Below are 22117 nucleotides of genomic sequence, written 5' to 3'. Positions count from 1 at the left end.
GCTACTGCATTTTTATACGCATCACATCCCACATTCATTTGCATGTAAATGGTTTTGATGTAGATATAAAATGCTTGTACTTTCCTCTCCAAGTTTGAGGGGTTCCCCCACCCCAAACCTCCAGTGTTCCTTAAAACACTGGGCTTTAAATAATATTTTAAACACTTTACTTTGTGACTCCACTCCTCTGCCCAACGCTTCTCTCTCATTTTTCTTTTCTCCCTTTCACATGTTCATTCTCCAAATCAGGTTCCGCTATCTGGGGGCTTTCTTCCGTGTCCTTAGTAATTAAATGGTATGTGTAACCTTAATTTCAACATATTATGACCCACTATCAGAACACCTAAAATTCCACCAGGAAGGGAAAGATATTAGGAAGAATACTGAAAGGGAAATGCAGCAGGGAGGCCAATGCCATTCCTTCCCAGATGCCTGGTGAGTGTGGACTACCAGCTGCCTTCCCAAAGACTAGCCTTGTAGAAACTCCAGAGGGAAAGAAACATCAAGATATGGGACCTGGGAGAGGATGATGTGAACCGGGGTTGTGCGTGACCGACACGTAGTGCCGTGACTGATGGCGGAGGCTATAGGTCTGACTGTGGGAGGATAAAATGGGAAATGAACTGTTGTAATTCTGTCTGCTTCTCCCCTAAACCCAGTGCTTTGGGGGCAATAGATGCCTGCTCCAGGCCCATCTATGACAGAGAGTACGGGAATCGTCGGGATAAATGGGTCTTACAGAAATGTGCAGTGAAGAGCCAAGGAGGATAGAAGGACCATCTCCACAGTCCCACCCTGCCTTCCCAATGCCCATCTCCGGGCACTGCACAGCCTGGCCGAGACTCCTGCCTTCCAGAAAGCTCCATGGGCCAAGCTGCCTCCAGCAATTAGTCCCTGGGCTCTACCCCAGGATGGAGTCCTGAGCAGGGAGGATGAGATACAAAGACTCAGCTTCCTGAGAGGGGGGTTGCTGGGGTACTGGCAGCCTGGAAAGGGAGCAGTAACACCTCCCCTTAGTGGGTGACAGGGACCACTGCAGCCCCACGTCGCCCAGGCCACACAGAGAGACATGTGCAGACAGATGCTTTTATTGGGGACTCTCAGGGTTGGGATGGCAGGAGCCCTGGGCTCAGTTGGCGGCCAGGATCTGCTGTACCCAGGGGATGAGTGCAGTAACACGGGCGTACACAGCAGGTGTTGATGTGGAACAAGTGCCGCTGCCCCAGGACACAATGCCCACCAGGGTCCAGGCTCCATCCTTCTGGCAGACCAGGGGGCCACCGGAGTCGCCCTGCAGGAGGAGATAGGACTTGTATTCAAGCCTGAAAGGGAGTACCAGGGCCCTGGTGTGCCCTGACCTGGCAAGTCCAGGGGTGCAGACAAAGCACAAGTGGGGGCCCAGTGGTTGTGCACAAGAGACTCAGATCTGCTCAGATGGCAGCCCCAGCCCTGCCACCTACTCCTGGAGGGCCTGGGGCAGGTGGCTTATCCTCTCAGCCTCCGCATCAGCTGTAAAACAGGCTGAAGCGTCCAGCTCGTGGGGTTGGTGTGAGATTAAATACGCCTGGGAAGCCCCACACCACACCTGGCCAGAGCCGGCCCTCACCAGGGGCATCTGGTCCAGCCCTTCACTGGGGCACTGGGCAGGGCATGAAGTTAGACAGGTCATGGCAGAGAGGAGTGGGCCTCCTGGCCTGGCCAGGGGAGGCACGGGCAGTGAGGGCGGGCAGGGTGGCGGAGCCAGGCCGTACCATGCAGGAGGAGACGCCGCTGGCGCCCGCACAGATCATCACGTCGGTGATCTTCCTGCCCCAGTACTTCTTGCAGTCGGCGTTGGACAGGATGGGCAGGGTCGCCTGCTGCAGCTTGTCGGGGATCTTGTGGGCTGGAAGGACAGAGGGCGTGGGGTCAGGGCCCCTCATGCCACCAGCCCGCCCCTGGGGAGAAGAGACCAGGGGCCGCCTGAGCCCCGCCCTCCCCCTGCAAGGTCCCAGTCTTCCTCCATCGTGATGATCGTGGACACCGAGCTTCGAACCTTCCCTGACACCTTCAGGGAGTCTGGGACGCAGCTCCTCTGCGATTCCACACCAGGCAGCGGGGACTGTGCTTCCAGCAGCTGCTGCAACAGGTCCTGCCTCGGAGCCCCGTGCGCCCTGGGCCCTGGCGGCCACTGTGTGTGGGTGGAGGGGCCGTCCTCCCCCCCAGGGAAGGGGATGCACGTCCTTCTGACCGGGGACACCGGAAGGGACCCCCGAGGGAGCACCTCCCTCCTGCTGCCCTTTCCCGGCTGCTTCTGTCCTGTTACGGGACCAGCCGGAGGCCGTGGCCGGGGCAGAAGAACTCAGGACACCGAGGAAGAACCTGCAGATGGAGCAGTGCTGGGGGGGCGGTGGGGGGCCGGTGGGGGGCACCTGGGCGCTCAGGCCCGAACCCGACCAGGACACTGGACTCCGGGCCCAGACTTCAGGGGCGCTGGATGCACCGCCCTCCTCAGTCTGGAGGGAAATCCGGGCTGTCCCTCTCCTTGCAGGTGAGAGGGGGCGAGACTTGCTGGTACTTAGGTGTTTCTTCAGAAACTATTTACGTATATATTATTAACCCTCATTTTTATTCATGTCTGGTAGCCTTTTAATTGAGAGCGTTTTAAATAAAGAAATGGAAAGATTGATGACTGTATAGGAGTTTAGACTAAAACATTTTTAAAAGAGCCACATGTGTCCCACCTGGAGACTCCTGCGGCTCAGGCCGCCCCTACCCCGGACACGCCTCGTGGATGGAAAGGCCACGGCCCGCTCACCGTTGTGCTTGGTCTTGCCCCAGCCCGTGGTGGCGCACAGCGTCCCGGGGGGGAAGTCGTCGTTGGCGCTGGGCAGGCACACGGCGGACACGGTCTCGGAGAAGCGCGCGGGCGTGGCCAGCTTCAGCAGGGTGATGTCGTTACGAACGGTGAACATGTTGAACTTGGGGTTCTTGAAAACCTGCAGGTGGGGCCCAGAAAGACGAGGTAAGGCCCTGGGTTAAGTCGGGGATCTCCAGGTTTCAAGGAGACGAGCTCCTTTCCTGGCAATCCATTCAGCGGAAACAGACCCATCGGAGCCCGGAATGAGAATCCTGAGACCGGCCTCATCTGCGCTTGGCTCCTGTCTCTCAAGCGGCCGAAGGGTCTTCGCCCCCCTGCCCCTGCCTGGAGCCCCACGGCTGATCCCAGACCGGCCCAGCAGGGCCTGGGCGTACCTTGGCAATCTTCAGGACCTGGATGTTCTCGGCGTCTGAGCCCTGGTCAAACTCCCCGGCCACCACCAGGTCAGAGGTTCTGGGGGAATCACATGGGGGTTGAGGACTGAGAATGTGCCCTACTCCCCTCCCCCACCCCAGACTGGAGCCCGAAGCAGAACCCTGAGCCCGGGCCCTCACTTGACCCCGCAGTGGGCAGCGGTGACCACCCAGTCCTCGCTGATGAGGGAGCCCCCGCAGAAGTGGAAGCCGGTGCTGTCCTAGAGGAAGATCGGAGGGTTAGCCCTGCCCGGACACCAGCAAAACCAATCTGGGCAGCAGCCCCCAGCTGGGCTGATATCCCAGTGCATCCCCCTACTCGTGTGCAGAATTCCCCCCTCACCTGCAGGGACACCTGCCAGGGCCAGGAGCCGGGGACAGCCTCCTCCCCGTTGACGATCCTGGACAGGCCACTCAGCACAGGGTCGATGGCAGGGACCCCGCAGCCTGAGGAGGGCGAGGGGACGAGGAAGAAGGTTTGAGACCCGGAGCCAGTCTGCAGAAATCCTGGTTTGTAGCTCAGCTGCCCAGGCTGACTCAGGACCCTCTGCCACACTCCCCCCTCCTCCAAAAAACTTCTCCTGGTGCCTTCCACCTGTGGACTCAAGGATCTCCACATACAGCCTGCTGACCCCAGTGTCCCATCCAGGGATGCAGAGGAACAGGGCTGCTCCCACCCAGGGCCACCCTGCCTGAAAGAGCAGAAAACAGGCTGAGTAATCGGACTACCCTGCCTGGACTCCTAGGCCCCACCCTTCCTTGCTGTGAAGCCTCAGACCAGTCACTGAATCCCCGATGCTCATTTTCCTCAGTACACTGGGGAGCAAACAATCTCACCTCACAAGTCAAAGCTCACCCATTAGACTGGTGGGGCCTGGGGGGTATGGAATTCAAATCTGATAACCCCAGCCCCTGGGGGACCCAGAATTCCGACAGCTGAGGGGGGTATGTTTTACACTGAATTCACTAGTCCCAGAGATTTCAGGAACTCTTCATTGTATAAAGTTTTAGTTAATTATTTAATACAACGGGACTTTGATTCTTTGATGCCGTAAAAGGACACGTTGAGGAAACTGAAAACAAAGGACCTGAATTGTCACAAAACAATGAGAAAAGTCACGTGTACTTAATGTGTCCCTGACGCATTTGCTGTGTCAGGACCAGGTGAGTTCTCGGCACCTGCGTACAGGTTTTACAATTTGGCGACAGTAAAGAAAGTTGGGCAGGTACAGCCCTTACGACCAGCCAGGCCACCCGGGGGTCATGCAGGCCTTGCCGCATGCCCGGACCGGCATCCCGCTCCTGGGGACAGGGGGATGCACCAGCCACTCACTGAAGGTTGTTATCACCAAAACATGTCATCAACATAATCCACTTTTTTGTAATAGCAAGAAGATTAGAATATCAGCTGTGATGTATTCACACAGCTGAGTGTTTTACAGCGATTAAAGTGAACGAGCTGGGTCTTCATACGAACTGGGATAAATCTAAAACCACCCGGGTGGGAAAAGGCATGTTATAAACGTGATGTAGCGGATAACACAGTTCATGTAAGTTTTTACAAATGTTATACTGTGTTGATGGACTTATGAATGTGTAGTAAATTTGTAAAATCCCACACAGAAATGATACACAGTGAGCTCAGAATAGGGATCACCTTCCGAGGAGGAGAGGGGACTCTAGCTGAATCTGTTTTATGTTTTAAAAAGAAATACCTGAAGCAAACCTGGAAAAAGATAACATTCGCTAAATCCCAATGGAAGGTACATGGATGTCATATTATTTTTTGTATTTTTCACTATTTCATCTTTTTTTAATAGAAAATGAAACACTTAGCAAGTGCCCAGAAGAGTAAATAAAAACCCCAGGTGGAGGCCGTGGGAGGGCTCTTGCTACCACACCCTTCTCTGCCCACAGCTCCCCAACTTGAGCCACTTCTGGGGCCTCAGATCTCGGTGCGGCCCAGACTGGCCTTTTCCACCCTTCCAGTGCAGGGTGTGAGGGCTCAGAAAGCTCCAGAAGGACCCCTCTCCTCCCTGCAGGCTCGATTGCCTATCGGGGTGTGAGGCCCAAGGGAGCAGGGAAGGGGGCTCAGATCTCCCTCTTGGCCAGGCCCCCAGGTTGCTCCGGACAGAGCCCCTCCAGCCTCTGATGGGGCCTGGCTGCGGTGCCATTAGGGGCTCAGGGAACTACTCCTCAGCCCCCTCCCAGACCTGGCTGGCGCCCCTAGCCCCAGCACTCACCGAAGGCGGCCCCCAGGAGGGCGAAGCAGGAGAGGAGCCAGAGAAAGGCCATGCTGCTACCGTCAGGGAGATATGGGGCACCTGCCCCAGCAGCTCCTTTTATATCCCCTGGGACCCCACAGGCCCAGCCCAGCCAGAGAGGCCTGAGAGCCACCCTCCTGTTATCCAGGAACCTTGGGCGATAAGCGGGACGGGTGTGGGGGGGACGAGCCCCCTTCGAAGCCTGTACTGGCTCTCAGCTGGGGACATCCAGCCCCTGGAAAAAGGGCAGCTGCCCTGGCACAATGTCACCCAGGAAACTTGGCAACGCCTGGCATCCCCAGGACACTGCGGGCAAGGCTAGCGTCCAGGCTGGGAGCTCAGGCCCTGCATAGCCCAGCTCTGCAACCAGAACACAGGGCCGGGGGCTCTGCCACTCCCAGTGCACCAGGGAGGATTCCCAGCTCCTCAGTACAGGCAACCCCACCGTGGGGTCCAAAGAATCCCAGCTGGTCATCACTCGGGGGCCTCGCGTTCTCATCGAAGAGGGTTTTCAATGTGAGACTCGGGATGGCACTTCCCTAGTGGCCCAGTGGTTAGGACTCCGTGCTTCCACTGCAGGGGGCACGGGTTCGATCCCTGGTCGGGGAGCTAAGATCCCACACGCTGTGATCCTACGTGCCTCGCGGCGCGGCAAATAAATAAATAATCTTTTTTGAAGTGTAGTATCATACAGAGACGCCGTGTCATCCAGAGGGTCACCTTGAAACCAGCCCAGCCAAGCAGCTTCAGAGCCTGCATGAGGACACATGTAGGCATGAAGGAATCGCCCCCATGGGTGGCTGTGGGCGGGTCACAGGCTGGCAAACATGCTGACTGGCTGTCCCTTATCTGCCGCTGAGCTCACCCGAATTCTCTTCTCCTGTGATCATTCTCAGCTTAAGGAACTGGTCACCGCATAACACTTGAGTTTCATATAAGATGGGGCTTTGATTTCACACCATCAAATGACACATGGAGAAAACAGAAAAACGATTTTAATTGTCACAGAACAACGAGAAGAGGACAGATGTAGGTAATACACCAGTGATGCGTTTGCCGTAAGTGGAGGCCAGAAGACTTGTCAGCACCATGGGCACAAGTTCCTTCTCTCCCCTGGGACAGCGCCTGATCTGTCTGACACTGGAGCACCCACGGGAACAGAGCACAGGGCACCCCTGCCCTCATGGGTCCAAGACCCCAGTGAGAGACACAGACAGGAAACAAACAAGAAAAGAACAGGATGAGTCTGAGAAACCTGGAGAGGGTCTGGAAAGCTGCTGCCCTGGACAATCCAGCCTGGGCCTCACTGCTGAGCCGGTTTGAGAAGGAAAATATGCTGACTGGGTGAACTGCACCTGCTTCCAAGGCCTCCGGGGCTCTGCGGCCACAGGGCCATGGTCATCTAGGGAGAAGTGGGTCAGAGCAAACAGGACAATGTCACAGGTCTTGATTTGGACTTGATTAGTTTTGAAGTTTTGTCTCTGAGTTGTAACTTTAGTTTTGTTTTGGAGCTGTAAATTTAATTTTGTTTTAGAGTCGTGTGTTCTCTGCAGGGGGATGTTCAAACTATTTAACCACTGTTGAGCAGAAGCTCTGACCAGGGAGAACAGTGGCTTCGGCAGGGACTGGCCCGCGGAGGCCCCGAACCCTGTTCTCTGGGGGAGGGCGGAGACAGCCAAATTTCAGGGGGCAAACAGACTGGGGCCAGCAGCTGTTTGGTAACCGGGTCTGAAGCTTTGTGATATTTTAACAGACTGGGTTCAGGCCAGGGATGTCAGCCCTAGCTTTGAGCATAAGGAATCCATATTGAATTCCAGGCCAAGGTAATTTATGTAAATATTAACATTTGCTGTTTCGTTTTGTTTTTCCTTCACTCATTCCAAGCAGGTAGAAAAGACATTTGTATTTTCCTCGCCTCGAGGACTTTTCCAGAGCAGGAAACGGAAGCAGCCTGAGGCCACTGGCTCTTGAGGTCTGTTGGGAAAGTAAACTCCTGGCGGAGCAGAGTGCAGGAGGGATATGGCCTTGGAGGGTGTGTCACAGGGGAGGGAGCGCTTCCCGGCCCACAGAGATTTGTGCACATTGGCTGGTGTGTTTCTTACTTTGAAGGATCCCTTTTTGCTCCACCCATCCCCTCGTTCAAACCAGACCACGAGGTGAGTACTCCCTGGGAGCAGGGTGACTGTCCCGTCACAAGGAGGGACAGCTTTTGCCACTCACCTAGAGCCATCTCCCCCTTCTTGTCCCCGTGGAGGGCTCCCGGGGAGCGTCACGCCACCCCAGCTCTGGGGGCGGCGGGGGGAGAGCTCTGATGAACGTAATCCCGTGGAGGCAAAGAGGTGAAGAGAAGCCCAGCCCTTCTCCTCCTGCACTTTGGCTGAGTCCTGAGGGGAGGCGGGGCTGGCCGCCATCTTGAGACCAGAGAAGAAAGACCCTGACCAGAACCACACCATCGCCCAGTGCTGAGCGAAAGGCTACAACTGCACACCTCCAGATCCCTGCTGTGTGAGAAAAGCAAAGCACTGTTGTTTCGCCACTGTTAGCCACCTGCTCTATTACTAACAGCATCTGAAGTGATACAGAACAGGGGTAAGAATGGCTGTGGATGTCTTCCGTTTTCCCCTTCAGATCCACTCTCCATCCTTCTCCACCTTGCTGGCCTACAGCAAGACTGACCCTCAGGGACGAGACTGCAGAACAGCTTCCAGGCTCTCAGGCTTCCTGTTGGGGTCAGAGCCGGAGACGGGGGAGGAGAGAGAAGTCGGGTATTTATTCTCTGGGTTCCCTCCCTGGGAGGCTGCTGTGGGCTGGCTGTCTTCCTCTGCAGAGGCCACGGACAGCTCGGCTCCTTTCAGGTGGCTCTGTCTGCTCAGCCACCCTTGCTGGGTTCCACAACTACTCCCGCTGTGTCCCTTCAGCTCTAGGTGTGTCCCCATTGTTGCTAGAACCCTGTACACCTCACCATCCTTTGTTGGTTCCCTAAACCCTGCCCACACCTTTGTAAAAATTCCCTTTATTCAAACTTTCCTCAAATAACCCAGTTTGAACGTGCCACCTTTTCTCAGGCACGACCATGACTGATACAGTAACCGTGGCCCCAGGACCACTGAACATGGGATTCTGGGATTGGTTAGCTCACACACTGGAGTGGTCCATGGACAACTTTGCCGGGGAAGATGAGACCTGGTGGCCCATGGCACGCAGTGGCATCACAATTACTCAAATTAACATGGGAGGCGGCAGAGGCTGAAGTGCAGGTGGAAACAGGCCCTGGCGGTCATGTGGCTGGGGCACTAAGTTCCTACAGCATCAGTGGTGATTATAAAAATTGAGGAGTCATACAGATGGCCAATGAGCACATAAAAAAGTGATCAAAAATCACCAGTCTTTAGGGAAATGCAAATCAAAACCACAGCGCGGTATCAATTCACACTCATTAGGATGGTTAATATAAACAACAAAAAAGAAAAAAAACAAATTAATAAGAATTGGAGAGAATGTGGAGATATTGGAACCCTTGTGCACTGTTGATGAGAATGTAAAATGGTGCAGCCACTGTGGAAAACAATATGGTAATTCCTCAAAAAATTCAAAATAGGGCTTCCCTGGTGGCACAGTGGTTGAGAGTCCGCCTGCCGATGCAGGGGACACGGGTTCGTGCCCCGGTCCGGGAAGATCCCACATGCTGCGGAGAGGCTGGGCCACGCTGAGCCTGCGTGTCTGGAGCCTGTGCTCCGCAACGGGAGAGGCCACAACAGTGAGAGGCCCGCGTACCGCAAAAAAAAAAAAAAAAAAAAATTAAAAATAGATTTACCATATGATCCCACAATTCCACTACTGGGTATATACTCAAAAGAATTAAAAGCAGGGTCTCAAAATGATATTTGTACCCCCATGTTCATAGCAACACTATTTACAGTAGCTAAAACATGGAAGCAACCCAAGTGTCGACTGACTGATGAATGAATAAACAAAATGTGGTGTGTATATATATATATACATATATATACACACACACACACACACACACACACACACACAATGGAATATTATTCAGACCCAAAAAGGAAGAAAATTCTGACACGTGCTACATCATGGATGAACCTGGAGGACATTATGCCAAGTGAAATAAGCTAACCCTATGGTTCCACTTATAGCAGGTACTGAGGACAGTCAATTCAATGCTAGTTGCCTGGGGCTGGGGGTAGGAGAGTTATAGATTAACGGATATAGAGTTTCAGGTTTGCAAGATGAGAAGAGTTCTGGGGGGAGGGGCAATATAGGGGTAGAGGATTAAGAGGTACAAACTATTATGTATAAAATAAGTTCCATGGGGGATTTCCCTGCTGGTCCAGTGGTTAAGACTCCTCGCTCCCACTGCAGGAGGCACAGGTTCAATCCTTGGTCAGGGGAACTAAGACCCTCCCCCCATGCCGTGGCAGGGAGGTCGGGGGGAAGAAAAAACAAAAAAGCTACAAGGACACATTGTACAACATGAGAAATACAACCAATATTTTACAATAACTATAAATGGAGTATAACCTTTAAAAATTGTGACTCACTGGATTGTACACCTGTAACATACAATATTGTACATCAACTGCACTTCAATTAAAAAAGAGTTCTGGAGATGGATGGCGGTGATGGCTGCACAACAATATGAATGCACTTAGTACATTCCGAGCTGTCCACTTAAAATGACTAAGATGGTAAATTTTATATTATATGTATTTTAGCACAATTTTGAAAATTGAAAAAAAAAACAGTGAGGTATTCCTTCACACCTATAATTTTTTAAATGGAAAATAAGTTTTGGCAAGGTTGTGGAGAAATTGGAATCCTCATACATTACTGGTGGGAATGGAAAAGTGATGCTACAAGTGATGCTGCCTGACTGCCAGGCTATAGCAAGCTCCGAATGAACAGCCTCTACTCGTTCTCATTTGGGTGGTCTTCACTGATTTCCACAAAGGCCAAGCTCCTGTTGGCGGCCTCCCCCTTGCATATCGCCCTCCCCAGGGGCCAGGTAACCACCCTTGCGTTTCCAGGCCCACTGACCCTAGCCCTATGCTGACCTGCACCTCCTTATGGTTTCCCTAAACCCTGGCCACACCTTTAGAAACAGTCTCTTTGTTAGACTCTCCAGTGAGACTCCTGGCAGAATAAAGGATCGAAATTCAAATTTCATTCTCTAATAGAAAAAAAAGAAACCTACATTTCTTGCCTGCCTATGTTTAGGGCTGAGAATCACTTCATTACAAGGAGCAAAAAGGGAGTGGGGGGCTTCCCTGGTGGCGCAGTGGTTGAGAGTCCGCCTGCCGATACAGGGGACATGGGTTCGTGCCCCGGTCCGGGAAGATCCCACATGCCGCGGAGCGTCTGCGCCCGTGAGCCATGGCCGCTGAGCCTGCGCGTCCGGAGCCTGTGCTCCGCAACGGGAGAGGCCACAACAGTGAGAGGCCCGCGTTCCGCAAAAAAAAAAAAAAAAGGGAGTGGGGTGGGGGAGGGGTAACAGCCCAAATGTCCTAGCCGGAGAATGGGTGCACAAAGTGTGGTGTGCTTATGAAGTGAAACACCACTCAGCAATAAGAAGGAACACACTGGGGATACACGCAGGAACACAAGTGAATCGCAAAACCATCTGGTGGAGTGAAAGAATCCAGACACAAAGACAGCATACTGTATGGTGGGGGTGATGGTGCTTTATATCGTGGTTGTGGCGTTTGTTACACTATGGTATGTATATGTCAAAATTTATCCGTCTCTTCACTTAAGATCTGTGCATTTCACCATGTGTAAATTATACTTTCAATATATCTTATTTTTAGTAAAACAGAGGGTTGGGATTTGACCCCCTCAGTGGCACGACTTCAAGAGGAGTAGCTCCTTCATCTAAGAAAACTGACTTCTGAGTTCCTGCCTCGAAGAAGATGGCACAGTCTCAGAGATGCGGGTCCTGGAGGGACGCATGCGCACTGCCCCGCCGCCCAGTCAGGACCTGGAACCCTGACACACCACCACTCCCAAAGCCAAATCCCAGGAGGTGGCTGGGCAGGGATTGGATTAGGGGCCCCCTACTCCAAGCAAAGCTCTTTCCCCAAACCCAGGCTGCCTGGGAGAGAGCCGACCCCATGAGGGTCCCCGTGCATTGGGTCATCTCCTGAGTGACTTTCTTTGATTTACACCTGTTCGTGGGCTGATTTCAGCACTGCCCATTAAACACACTAGACGCCACATACCTGCAACGAGGTAACAGGTGCAGAGTGAAGGTTTTCTGACGTGGCAGACAACCCGCGAACAAGGCTGTACCTTCTCCCTGGGAGTTTGCATGAGCAGAGATGGCTGGGCTCCAGGCGTCTAGAGATGAGGCAGGGTTCCAAACCCGAGGATGGGAGAGAAAAGTATCAGCGACAAAGTGAACCCAGGAAAATGCTCTTTACTGTAAACTTGATTGGCTAAACAACTTCTGGGTCCAGGGATCTATCGACTCATCCATGGCCTCTGATTGCTGCCGGCTTTGCCGCTGGTCAGCCATAGCTAAGGCTGAACTGCTGCCTACAAGGAGGCGCTCACGGCCGAGGCCGGGGCCGGAAGGGCGGTGGACCTTCTAAAGGGAGCGAACAGAGCGGGCAAAGGCCCAGAGGCAGGAAGTTCAGGGCCCGGCGTTTTGGAGAATGGGGGGCACCTAACACTCCGAGCTTAAGCGTTCTTCCTCGGGGTCGGGCGTTCTGCGGAGTGCGCAGTCTCTCTGGTCGAAACGCCAGGCGAGGGGGCGGTCCGCGCGCCCGGCCGCAGTCAGCTTTGGCCCCGCCCCCAGCAGGAGTCGAGCACCTGCGGGGGCCGCCTTCCCCGCCCCCACCCGCAGCTGCGCGAGTTCCCAGGTCTCTGGCAACCATGAGCAGGGGCCGCTGGGAGGGCAGGACTCGGGCCAGCTGTCGGCTCCCAAGGCCACAGCCACGGGTGGGTTCGAGCCGCCGCGTGCCCTCCCTCACCGGCCGCGCCCCTCCCCCACTCAGGCCCGGCGGCTGCCGCCTCACATCTTGGCAGACACTCGGGACAGCCCTGTACCTTCACCAGGGCCCTTCCCTGTCGGACCCTTGGCCTCTCCGCCCTGCCTCGTGTCCTCTCGGCTCTTGGTGCCACCCAGGCTCCCTCCACCAGGCCTTTGCCCTCCCTGTTCCCTCTCCCTGGACACCGTCTCCACCCAGATAGCTTGGCAAACTCTTGGGTAGCAACTTAATGTCCCCTTCGGAGTGAGGCCCTCCTGCCTCGGTATTAATAATAATAATAACAATGATAATGATAACTCCTTAGCTGGTAGTAATGTATATTTTACTTTTTTTTTTTTTTTTTTGCGGTACGCGGGCCTCTCACTGTTGTAGCTTCTCCCGTTGCGGAGCACAGGCTCCGGACGCGCAGGCTCAGCGGCCATGGCTCACGGGTCCAGCCGCTCCGCGGCATGTGGGATCTTCCCGAACCGGGGCACAAACCGGTGTCCCCTGCATCGGCAGGCGGACTCTCAACCACTGCGCCACCAGGGAAGCCTCCTACTTTTTTTTTTTTTTTTTAACTCTTTTCCATCAACTCCCCACCCCTTTCCCACCTAAGCTTGTTTAAGTCAGGAATTTGTGTTTCTTTCGTTTGTTCTGTTCCAGCAGGGGCCTGGTAAGCGCTGGTTGATGGGATGGATGGAACTGCACAAGTGGTGGGTTTCACACAGATGGTGCCACACTCTGCATCCTGTTTCGTGCCCTGCTTTCCCACCTAATGCACTGTGGCCATCCCTCCCTGTTATTGGCAGTCTTCTAGGAAGCACAAAGGGACCCCACAGGCAAGTCAAGAAGGAGAAGTACCAGGTCTGACCAGCGTGGACTGTGTTAGGCCTGGTCCCAGCACACTCAGTATGGACTGTGCCCTTTCATAAAGCGGGACCCTTGCTCTAAGGGTCCCCATTTTACATATTTAGAAATGGGATCAGAGAGGGTAACTTGCCCAAGGCCCCACAGCTGTTTTGTGCTGAAACCTGTGACCCACCACACAACAATCATCAATGCAATGGAAATTAAAAATAGCCATAAGTGGGCTTCCCTGGTGGCGCAGTGGTTGAGAGTCCGCCTGCCGATGCAGGGGACATGGGTTCGTGCCCTGGTCCGGGAGGATCCCACATGCCGTGGAGCAGCTGGGCCCGTGAGCCATGGCCGCTGGGCCTGCGCGTCTGGAGCCTGTGCTCCGCAACGGGAGAGGCCACAGCAGTGAGAGGCCCACATACCACAAAAAAAAAAAAAAAAAAAAAATAGCCGTAAGATATCGTTTTACCTATGTGTTTTGGGGTACTTGCCCTGTGCCTGGTAGCCTCACCTTCAAACTTCCCCCTCCCCAGTTTCCCAGTTGCTGGGAAAGGGCCCTGCTGCCCACCCGAAACAGGCCTCCTTGCCCCCTGCTTTCCCGCCTGGTGTAGCCTCCAGAAGCTCTTGCTGGGATGATAGCAGAGGCCCCCTGGCTGGCCCTGGGCCCAGTCCTGCACCTGAATGCCATGTACTCAGTTCCAAGGGCAGGATGCCTGGGTGGAGGGGCCTGACTCCGCGTGAACAGGCAGTGGGCGGCTTGCCCTCTGAACCAGCCCACGTGACTGCCTCTGATATTGAACTGAGCCACTGAGCCTTCTTGGCCATCCTAAGACTAGGGGAGCATCCTCAGCCCACTGGTCACCTGTCCCCTCACCATGCTTTGGTCCCTGCCCCTCCCCCTACTTGACCACACTGCCCATGGGGTTTTGAACAACTGCAGACCAACTAAATTACTTGTCCAAGGTCCTCCAGACCATGAGAGACTTGGCTGGGGCTCAAATCCAGCCCAGGTCTGGCTGCTGCCCGCAGGGCCCCTCTAGAGGTAGGGCCTGGAGGAGGAAACCTGAATGTCCCCTTCCCCTTAGCTGTGGGTGGAGGGCCGCCTTGTTTGGCCCCAACTTTGCCCTAGATCCTAGCCCCAGCTGCTGCCATCCCAGGCCCTGATGCCAGCCCTGCTCTGGCATATCCTGCCCACTGGGACACATGCCCAGGAAAGGGATTATCACCTCAAGGTCTTCAGATAACAGCCTGGTGCACAGGGATATAATGGGGAGCCCTCCAGGCAGGCGTCCTACACCTCCCCGACTGCGGCACCATGACCTTCCTCTGGCTTCTCTCCTGCTGCGCCCTCCTGGGCACAGCCTTTGGTGAGCACCAGGGCAGGCAGAGGCTGGGAAGGCTGCCTACCCTTCCACCAACTGCTGGAAGGGGTGCTGGCCCCACCAACCCCAAGGCCAGCAAGGAGCAGCGGGGTCCCTGCTCCCAGTTCAGTTGTGTGTGGTGGTGTGAGCCCGAGCGGGTCTTTCTCCCTCTCTGAGCCTCACCAGCTCCATCTCTACAATGAGGATGCTGGGAGGACTGGACCAGACCAGCCAGTGTGAGGCCCCCGGGGTGGAGGTGGACCTTCCTGGGGCCTCGCATCGTGTGCAAGGAGGGGCAGCAATTCCAGAGGGACAGAAAACTCTGTGAATAGTTGGTGGCTCCCAAGCAGGCTCAGATGATGAGCAAGTGTGGCTTGGCCCCCATCAGCCCTTTCATGCCCTTGAACCAGCCCTTTTAAACTTTTCCACTTTTGTTCCCTGTGTGCCAGGAACTGAGCAAGTTCCTGCTTTGCCTGCTTTGTCTACTAAGGCAAAGCATCTTTCATCCTTATTATACCAACTCTGTGAGGTTAGCCAACTGTAAGATCCCCATTTTGCTGGTGGGAAAACTGAGACTCAGAGTGGTTGAGGTAGGCAGTGATAGGGCCTCCCAGCCCAGGCTTTGGCCCTGCCACCACCTCAAGCTCAGCCTGTTGGGCTTGTCTGGGCTGGAGCACATGTCAGCCTGAATTGTCCCCGGAGTATTCCTGGGGCGGTGAGTCCTGGGTGGGACCTTGGCCTCCACCCCTCACTCCATACTTCCACCCTCAGGCTGTGGGGTCCCTGCCATCGACCCTGCGCTGAGCGGCCTGTCCAGGATCGTCAACGGGGAGGAGGCTGTCCCCGGCTCCTGGCCCTGGCAGGTGTCCCTGCAGGTGAGGGGGGAATTCTGCACACGAGTAGGGGGATGCACTGGGATATCAGCCCAGCTGGGCACTGCTGCCCAGATTGGTTTTGCTGGTGTCTGGGCAGGGCTGACCCTCCCCATCTTCCTCCAGGACAGCACCGGCTTCCACTTCTGCGGGGGCTCCCTCCTCAGCGAGGACTGGGTGGTCACCGCCGCCCACTGCAGTGTCAGGTGAGAGCCCGGGGTCCCCAAGAAACCCCTTGGGGTGGTTTCCTCCAGCACTGAGGACTTGCCCTTTAACGCCTTCATTTCCCAGTTTCTTATTTGGAAATGTGTAGCAAACCCAGGTCCTTCCAGTGATCTAGGGGTCCCTGGGAAAACACATGGCGGGCTGTAGGCCCAGTTGAGATTCTGAGCTTCCATCTCTGATTGACACCACAGCCGTGTGTGCAGACGCACAAAGACACGCATGCGCATTACGCCTGCACACGCGTGCACTCACACACATAAGCACCCGCATCCCAAATGCCCCCCTCATGGCAGGAACCACTCCTTTCTCTGGCCCTCTCCAGAACATCCCATCTGGTCGTGGCCGGGGAGTTTGACCAGGGCTCAGACGCCGAGGACATCCAGGTGTTGAAGATTGCCAAGGTATGGCAGCCCCCAGGGTCCAGGTGTGACTCCAGGCAGGGTGGACCCTCGGGAGTGTGCAGCCCAGGCTAACCCCCAGGGCCCCAGCTCCTCCCGGTCACCCCAATACCCCATCATGATGGGGCAAAGCAGAAAGCAGGGTATGCAAGGCTCCATGAGGGGAAGGTCTGCACCTTGGGCCTGGGCCTCGGGCTCCTGGGGCCATGGAAGGAGCTGCCGAGTTGAACAGGCCATTGTCGACGGAGGAGCACTGAGGCCGTGAGGGGTAGCCTGGCGCCAGGTTCTGCCCCGGTCGGCTTCTTCCCAGACCCCAAAGGCAGCTGCCTGGCCCTGCCCCACAGGTTTTCAAGAACCGCAGGTACAACCCGTTCACCAACAGCAACGACATCACCCTGCTGAAGCTGGCCACACCTGCGCGCTTCTCCAAGACCGTGTCCGCCGTGTGCCTGCCCAGCGCTAACGATGACTTCCCCGCCGGGACGCTGTGCGCCACGACTGGCTGGGGCCTGACCAAACACACCAGTGAGTGATGAGAGACCACTGGCTGGCCAGGTGGGAGGTAGGGGCAGCAGTCACTAACCACCCACCCTGCCCTTCCAGATGCCAACACCCCCGACAGGCTGCAGCAGGCGACTCTGCCCCTCCTGTCCAACACCGACTGCAAGAAATACTGGGGCAGCAAGATCACCAAGAGCATGGTCTGCGCCGGCGCCAGCGGCGTGTCCTCCTGCATGGTATGGTCTCCTAGGCTCCCTTCCCTCCCAGCCTGGGGTGGGTTCAGGCCAAAGCCCAGGCCAAGGGCTTGGGCAAAGAGAGAAGAAATGGAAGTAGCAGGCAGACCTCTTTCTAGGGCCTGCCACTCTCTCCCTCTCTCACTCAGGAATGCCTGAGTAGTTGGGAAGACAGCGCTCCTGCAGGGTCATCAGTGACCTCAGCAGAGAGGTACCAGAGCAAGGGGCTCTGGTCTCAGAGCTGCCATATTGCAAGATTCCACTAATATCAAAGTCTGAGTAATGGCACCTCCTGGAATTGTGCAGTGCACAGCCTGGGCAGCAGAGCATGGTGGCCCAAAAGGGCTCCAGAAGGGGTCTGGCAGCCCTTCCTCCCTCACAGTAGCCCCACGGCCAGCACCACCCATGCTTTCCTCCTATCAGTGAAACCTGCTCTATTGAGCCTCTGTTATAGGACCCCACCCCAGGGGGTAGCCCAGACTTCCAGGGGCACAAACCACAGGAGCTGCTGAAGTTTCTTTCATAATCCTTCTCATATGCATGTTCTGAGCTTCTACTGGCTATCAGGCCTGGGACTGGGCTCTGGGAACAACGTTCAGTGGCCTCTGGGCCAGGCCACCTGGGCTGCCAGACCCAAGCCCCCTCCTCCCTGTCCTGCAGGGCGACTCTGGTGGCCCCCTGGTCTGCCAGAAGGATGGAGCCTGGACCCTGGTGGGCATCGTGTCCTGGGGCAGCAGCACCTGCTCCACCGCCAGCCCCGGCGTGTATGCCCGCGTCACTGAACTCATCCCCTGGGTGCAGCACATCCTGGCAGCCAACTGACGGCCAGGCTTCACCCTGGCCTCCCTGCTGACCTTGCTTCCACAAAGCCTCAATAAACCAGCGGAAGACGTGCTGATGGTGTCTGTGACCTGTTTTGGGGCTTCTGGGAGTCCACTCTGCTCCTGAATTTGGACCTTCACTGAGCCAGGTGTCCGGGGGTGTCCAGGAGGGCCCCTCCTTAGTCCACCTCCCAAGAGTGGCCAGGAAGGGCACAGGCAGATAAAGGGGGACCGTGACCCCCACCTCTCACCTCATGCTCCCACCTCCAACTTCGGGGTCCTCACCATCTGCCCCCGGCTCTGTGTGCCCGGGGCCTGCCCACACACCTGTGATTCCAGGAAACCTTCCCAGGAGTGGCCCCCAAGGGCTCAGGCCCGCGCTGAGCCAGGTGCTTCTCAGCCCAAGGTCTCATGATAAGGAGGGGATGGCGAGGCAGGCTAAGATTGGAGGCTTGAGGGAATATATTGGGCGGTCCCTCGGGCAGGCCCCATCTCACCTGCTGAGTCGCGCGCCATGGCCCTTCTCTGGGTTGTCCTTGGCTTCTTCCTCTTTGGCAGCAGCTTCGGTAAGCGCGAGGCTCAGGCAGGCCCGGCAGCCCCAGGCCGAGCCTCGCCCACCCCCTGACCCCCCCACCCAGAGGCAGGGAACAGGAGGGCCCTAGTCCTCGTACCTCTAACACCCCTGCCACCTGCCCCTGCAGCTGCCCCCTGAGCCTCCTTGGGCTGCTCTGCCCAGCCCCCCACTCCTCCACTGGGCGCTCCTGGAGCGCCCTCCGCTGCCTGGAGGTCCCGTGGGCCCTGCCTAATTTGGTCTCCTCCATTCACTCAGAAGCTGGGGTGGTCTGGGCTCCTCCACCCTCCAAACGTGCCACCAAGCTGTGTGAATGCTGCCTCGAGAACGTCCCCCAGGTCCATCCATCTTGCCCTGCACCTCCACCCTCGGGATCTGGACAGCCTCCTGCGTGTGTGCCCCCCCAACTGGGGTAACAACCTCACCCAAACCTGCTCCCCCTGCAGACTCAGAGGCCATGAGAACCCCCAGGACTCAAGCAGGACATCCCAGCCCCCAGGACAGAATCCTGGGCTCAGAGTGGCATGGACACTCCCCTCAGGGCACAGAGCAGGCTGGGGAGCCTGGGCCCCGACTCCAGATACCCTCAGCCTCGGGGACCGTCCACAAGGGCACCTTCTAAGGGCAGCTGTCAGCTGGACCGGTGGGGGGCTGAATTCCTTGCAGCGGACAAAACTCTGAGTGCCAGGGTGCCACAGAGGCCTGGAAGTGCTGAGTCTTCCCCTGACCCCCTTGGGGCACCACCCACTGACCAGCCGCACTGTCCTTGTCCCTCAGGCTGCGGGGTCCCCACCATCGACCCTGTGCTGAGCGGCCTGTCCAGGATCGTCAACGGGGAGGACGCTGTCCCCGGCTCCTGGCCCTGGCAGGTGTCCCTGCAGGTGAGGGGGAGTCTGGGGAGGGGCAGGTTAGACAGGGAGGGCTCAGGCAGGAGAGGCAAGGCTGACTCTCCCTCCCCCCGTCTCCGCAGACTAGCTCCGGCTTCCACTTCTGCGGGGGCTCCCTCATCAGTGCGGACTGGGTGGTCACCGCCGCCCACTGCGGGGTCAGGTGAGGCCTGGGCTGGGGCAGAAGGGGCCCCCACCTCACCTGCCTGAAGAGACCACCCTCGCCCCTAACCCCAACCGGGCGCTGCCAGCGAGTGGGAAACAGTCTGGCAGAAGCTGCTCTGTCCCCAGGCTGCAGGCAGAGCCAGTCAGCAGAAAACCCCAGCCCTAGCGCCCCACCTCCCCAGACCCCAGCTTGGTCCGGGGCAGCTGGCCTGGGCCTCTGCCTTCACTGTACAGATGGGGAAACTGAGGCTCCAAGGTCACCACGCGATTCAGTGGCCCAGCCGGGGCTCACCCTGCCTGGCACGCTCTCCGGGCGCTCCTCTGAGGAGGTGGCCGTGAGCCTGAGCTCCGTCTGCCACCTCCTTTCTCTCCAGGAAGAGTCACCTCGTGGTGGCCGGGGTATCTGATCACGGCTCCGAGGAGGAGGCTGTTCAGGTGCTCAGGATCGCTGAGGTACGGCCGGCCGGGCGGGCAGCCAGGAGGGTGGGCCCCTGGGGCACAAAGGAAAAGGAGGGCAGGGGGGCAGTGGGCAGACGACCCCGGCCGGCGGCTCAGGCCTCACCCCACTGGCACCCCTCCAGTCTGAGCTCTCTTCTCTTTCCCACGTAATAAAGCTCCTTTACAAACACTGAAGGTTGTTTCTGATTATAAGCTTTGCTCATTGTAGAAAAACGCAAAATACGTCACATGCCATCTCCCCAGCACCCCAGAGATTTGGTCTGTTCAGCCTCATCTGGGTTCCCTTCTCAACACTCTGCCCCTTTAGCACCGCCGGCCCCTCCCAGTCTGCAGGTCTGTGTGTCCCTAAAATCTCCCAAGTCCTCCCTCTGTGGCCCACCGAGCCCCCACCCTTTCCACACAGGTCTTTGAACACCCCCTGTGGGACCTGCGCACGGTCCAAAACGACATCGCCCTGCTGAAGCTGGCCACGCCCGTGAGCCTCTCCAGGACCGTGTCCGCCGTGTGCCTGCCCAGCGCCAACGCCAGCTTCCCTGCGGGCTCCCTGTGCACCACCACGGGCTGGGGCAAGACCCGGTACAACGGTGAGTGCCCTGAGGACTTTTCAGGAGTGAGACTCATTCTGTATTTTGGTCTAAATTCCAAACACAATCATAAATTGCAAGTCAATAAATCTTCCATTTCTTTACTTAAAACCCTCTTAATGAAAACCCTACCAAACATGAATAAAAATGAGGGTTAATAATATATACGTAAACAGTTTCTGAAGAAACACCTAAGTACCAGCAAGTCTCGCCCCCTCTCACCTGCAAGGAGAGGGACAGCCCGGATTTCCCTCCAGACTGAGGAGGGCGGTGCGTCCAGCGCCCCTGAAGTCTGGGCCCGGAGTCCAGTGTCCTGGTCGGGTTCGGGCCTGAGCGCCCAGGTGCCCCCCACCGGCCCCCCACCGCCCCCCCAGCACTGCTCCATCCGCAGGTTCTTCCTCGGTGTCCTGAGTTCTTCTGCCCCGGCCACGGCCCCCGGCTGGTCCCGTAACAGGACAGAAGCAGCCGGGAAAGGGCAGCAGGAGGGAGGTGCTCCCTCGGGGGTCCCTTCCGGTGTCCCCGGTCAGAAGGATGTGCATCCCCTTCCCTGGGGGGGAAGGACGGCCCCTCCACCCATACACAGTGGCCGCCAGGGCCCAGGGCGCACGGGGCTCCGAGGCAGGACCTGTTGCAGCAGCTGCTGGAAGCACAGTCCCCGCTGCCTGGTGTGGAATCGCAGAGGAGCTGCGTCCCAGACTCCCTGAAGGTGTCAGGGAAGGTTCGAAGCTCGGTGTCCACGATCATCACGATGGAGGAAGACTGGGACCTTGCAGGGGGAGGGCGGGGCTCAGGCGGCCCCTGGTCTCTTCTCCCCAGGGGCGGGCTGGTTGCATGAGGGGCCCTGACCCCACGCCCTCTGTCCTTCCAGCTCTCAAGACCCCCGACAAGCTGCAGCAGGCGACCCTGCCCATCGTGTCCAACGCCGACTGCAGGAAGTACTGGGGCAGCAAGATCACCGACGTGATGATCTGTGCGGGCGCCAGCGGCATCTCCTCCTGCATGGTACGGCCTGGCTCCGCCACCCTGCCCGCCCTCACTGCCCGTGCCTCCCCTGGCCAGGCCAGGAGGCCCACTCCTCTCTGCCATGACCTAACTTCATGCCCTGCCCAGTGCCCCAGTGAAGGGCTGGACCAGACGCCCCTGGTGAGGGCCGGCTCTGGCCAGGTGTGGTGTGGGGCTTCCCAGGCGTATTTAATCTCACACCAACCCCACGAGCTGGACGCTTCAGCCTGTTTTACAGCTGATGGGGAGGCTGAGAGGATAAGCCACCTGCCCCAGGCCCTCCAGGAGTAGGTGGCAGGGCTGGGGCTGCCATCTGAGCAGATCTGAGTCTCTTGTGCACAACCACTGGGCCCCCACTTGTGCTTTGTCTGCACCCCTGGACTTGCCAGGTCAGGGCACACCAGGGCCCTGGTACTCCCTTTCAGGCTTGAATACAAGTCCTATCTCCTCCTGCAGGGCGACTCCGGTGGCCCCCTGGTCTGCCAGAAGGATGGAGCCTGGACCCTGGTGGGCATCGTGTCCTGGGGCAGCGGCCGGTGTGGCCCGTTCTCTCCAGGCGTGTACACCCGGGTCACCAAGTTTATTCCCTGGGTTCTCGAAGTTCTGGAGGCCAACTGAGCCTCTGCCCCGCCCCAGCCCCCACGTGTGTAAAAC

General features: G+C 57.1%; 3 protein-coding genes across 5 annotated transcripts; 2 read left to right on the top strand and 1 right to left on the bottom strand.

Moving 5' to 3' along the window:
* Positions 1 to 1069: 1069 nt before the first annotated feature.
* On the bottom strand, positions 1070 to 12301 carry LOC101285785 (chymotrypsinogen B). Of its 3 annotated transcripts, none has more exons than XM_033434379.2 (7): positions 11777 to 12301; positions 3617 to 3720; positions 3415 to 3494; positions 3235 to 3313; positions 2798 to 2978; positions 1752 to 1885; positions 1070 to 1291 (listed from the first exon to the last, which is right to left on the bottom strand). In XM_033434379.2, the coding sequence occupies exons 1-7, from the start codon at positions 11865 to 11867 to the stop codon at positions 1130 to 1132; spliced, it is 831 nt and encodes a 276-aa protein (XP_033290270.2). In that variant the 5' UTR covers positions 11868 to 12301; the 3' UTR covers positions 1070 to 1129. The 3 variants fall into 3 exon arrangements, with proteins under 3 accessions (XP_033290270.2, XP_049559676.1, XP_033290272.1); XM_049703719.1 differs by lacking the exon at positions 11777 to 12301 and adding an exon at positions 5517 to 9198; XM_033434381.2 differs by lacking the exons at positions 1752 to 1885; positions 11777 to 12301 and adding an exon at positions 5517 to 9200 and having other exon boundaries at positions 1101 to 1291.
* Positions 12302 to 14684: 2383 nt separating this feature from the next.
* On the top strand, positions 14685 to 17867 carry LOC101286030 (chymotrypsinogen 2). Its single transcript, XM_004273278.3, has 7 exons — positions 14685 to 14751; positions 15517 to 15620; positions 15744 to 15823; positions 16165 to 16243; positions 16585 to 16765; positions 16844 to 16977; positions 17635 to 17867. Exons 1-7 carry the CDS (start codon positions 14700 to 14702, stop codon positions 17794 to 17796), a joined length of 792 nt encoding a protein of 263 aa, XP_004273326.1. The 5' UTR covers positions 14685 to 14699; the 3' UTR covers positions 17797 to 17867.
* Positions 17868 to 18309: 442 nt separating this feature from the next.
* On the top strand, positions 18310 to 22085 carry LOC101283416 (chymotrypsinogen B). The gene is made up of 8 exons (XM_049703634.1): positions 18310 to 18361; positions 18532 to 18586; positions 18977 to 19247; positions 19337 to 19416; positions 19793 to 19871; positions 20281 to 20461; positions 21330 to 21463; positions 21920 to 22085. The coding sequence occupies exons 1-8, from the start codon at positions 18310 to 18312 to the stop codon at positions 22079 to 22081; spliced, it is 1014 nt and encodes a 337-aa protein (XP_049559591.1). The 3' UTR covers positions 22082 to 22085.
* The last annotated feature ends 32 nt before the right edge of the window (positions 22086 to 22117 follow it).

Source organism: Orcinus orca, chromosome 20, assembly GCF_937001465.1.
Source record: "Orcinus orca chromosome 20, mOrcOrc1.1, whole genome shotgun sequence".
NCBI classification, from domain to species: domain Eukaryota; kingdom Metazoa; phylum Chordata; class Mammalia; order Artiodactyla; family Delphinidae; genus Orcinus; species Orcinus orca.
This window is presented reverse-complemented; position numbering and strand designations above follow the sequence as displayed.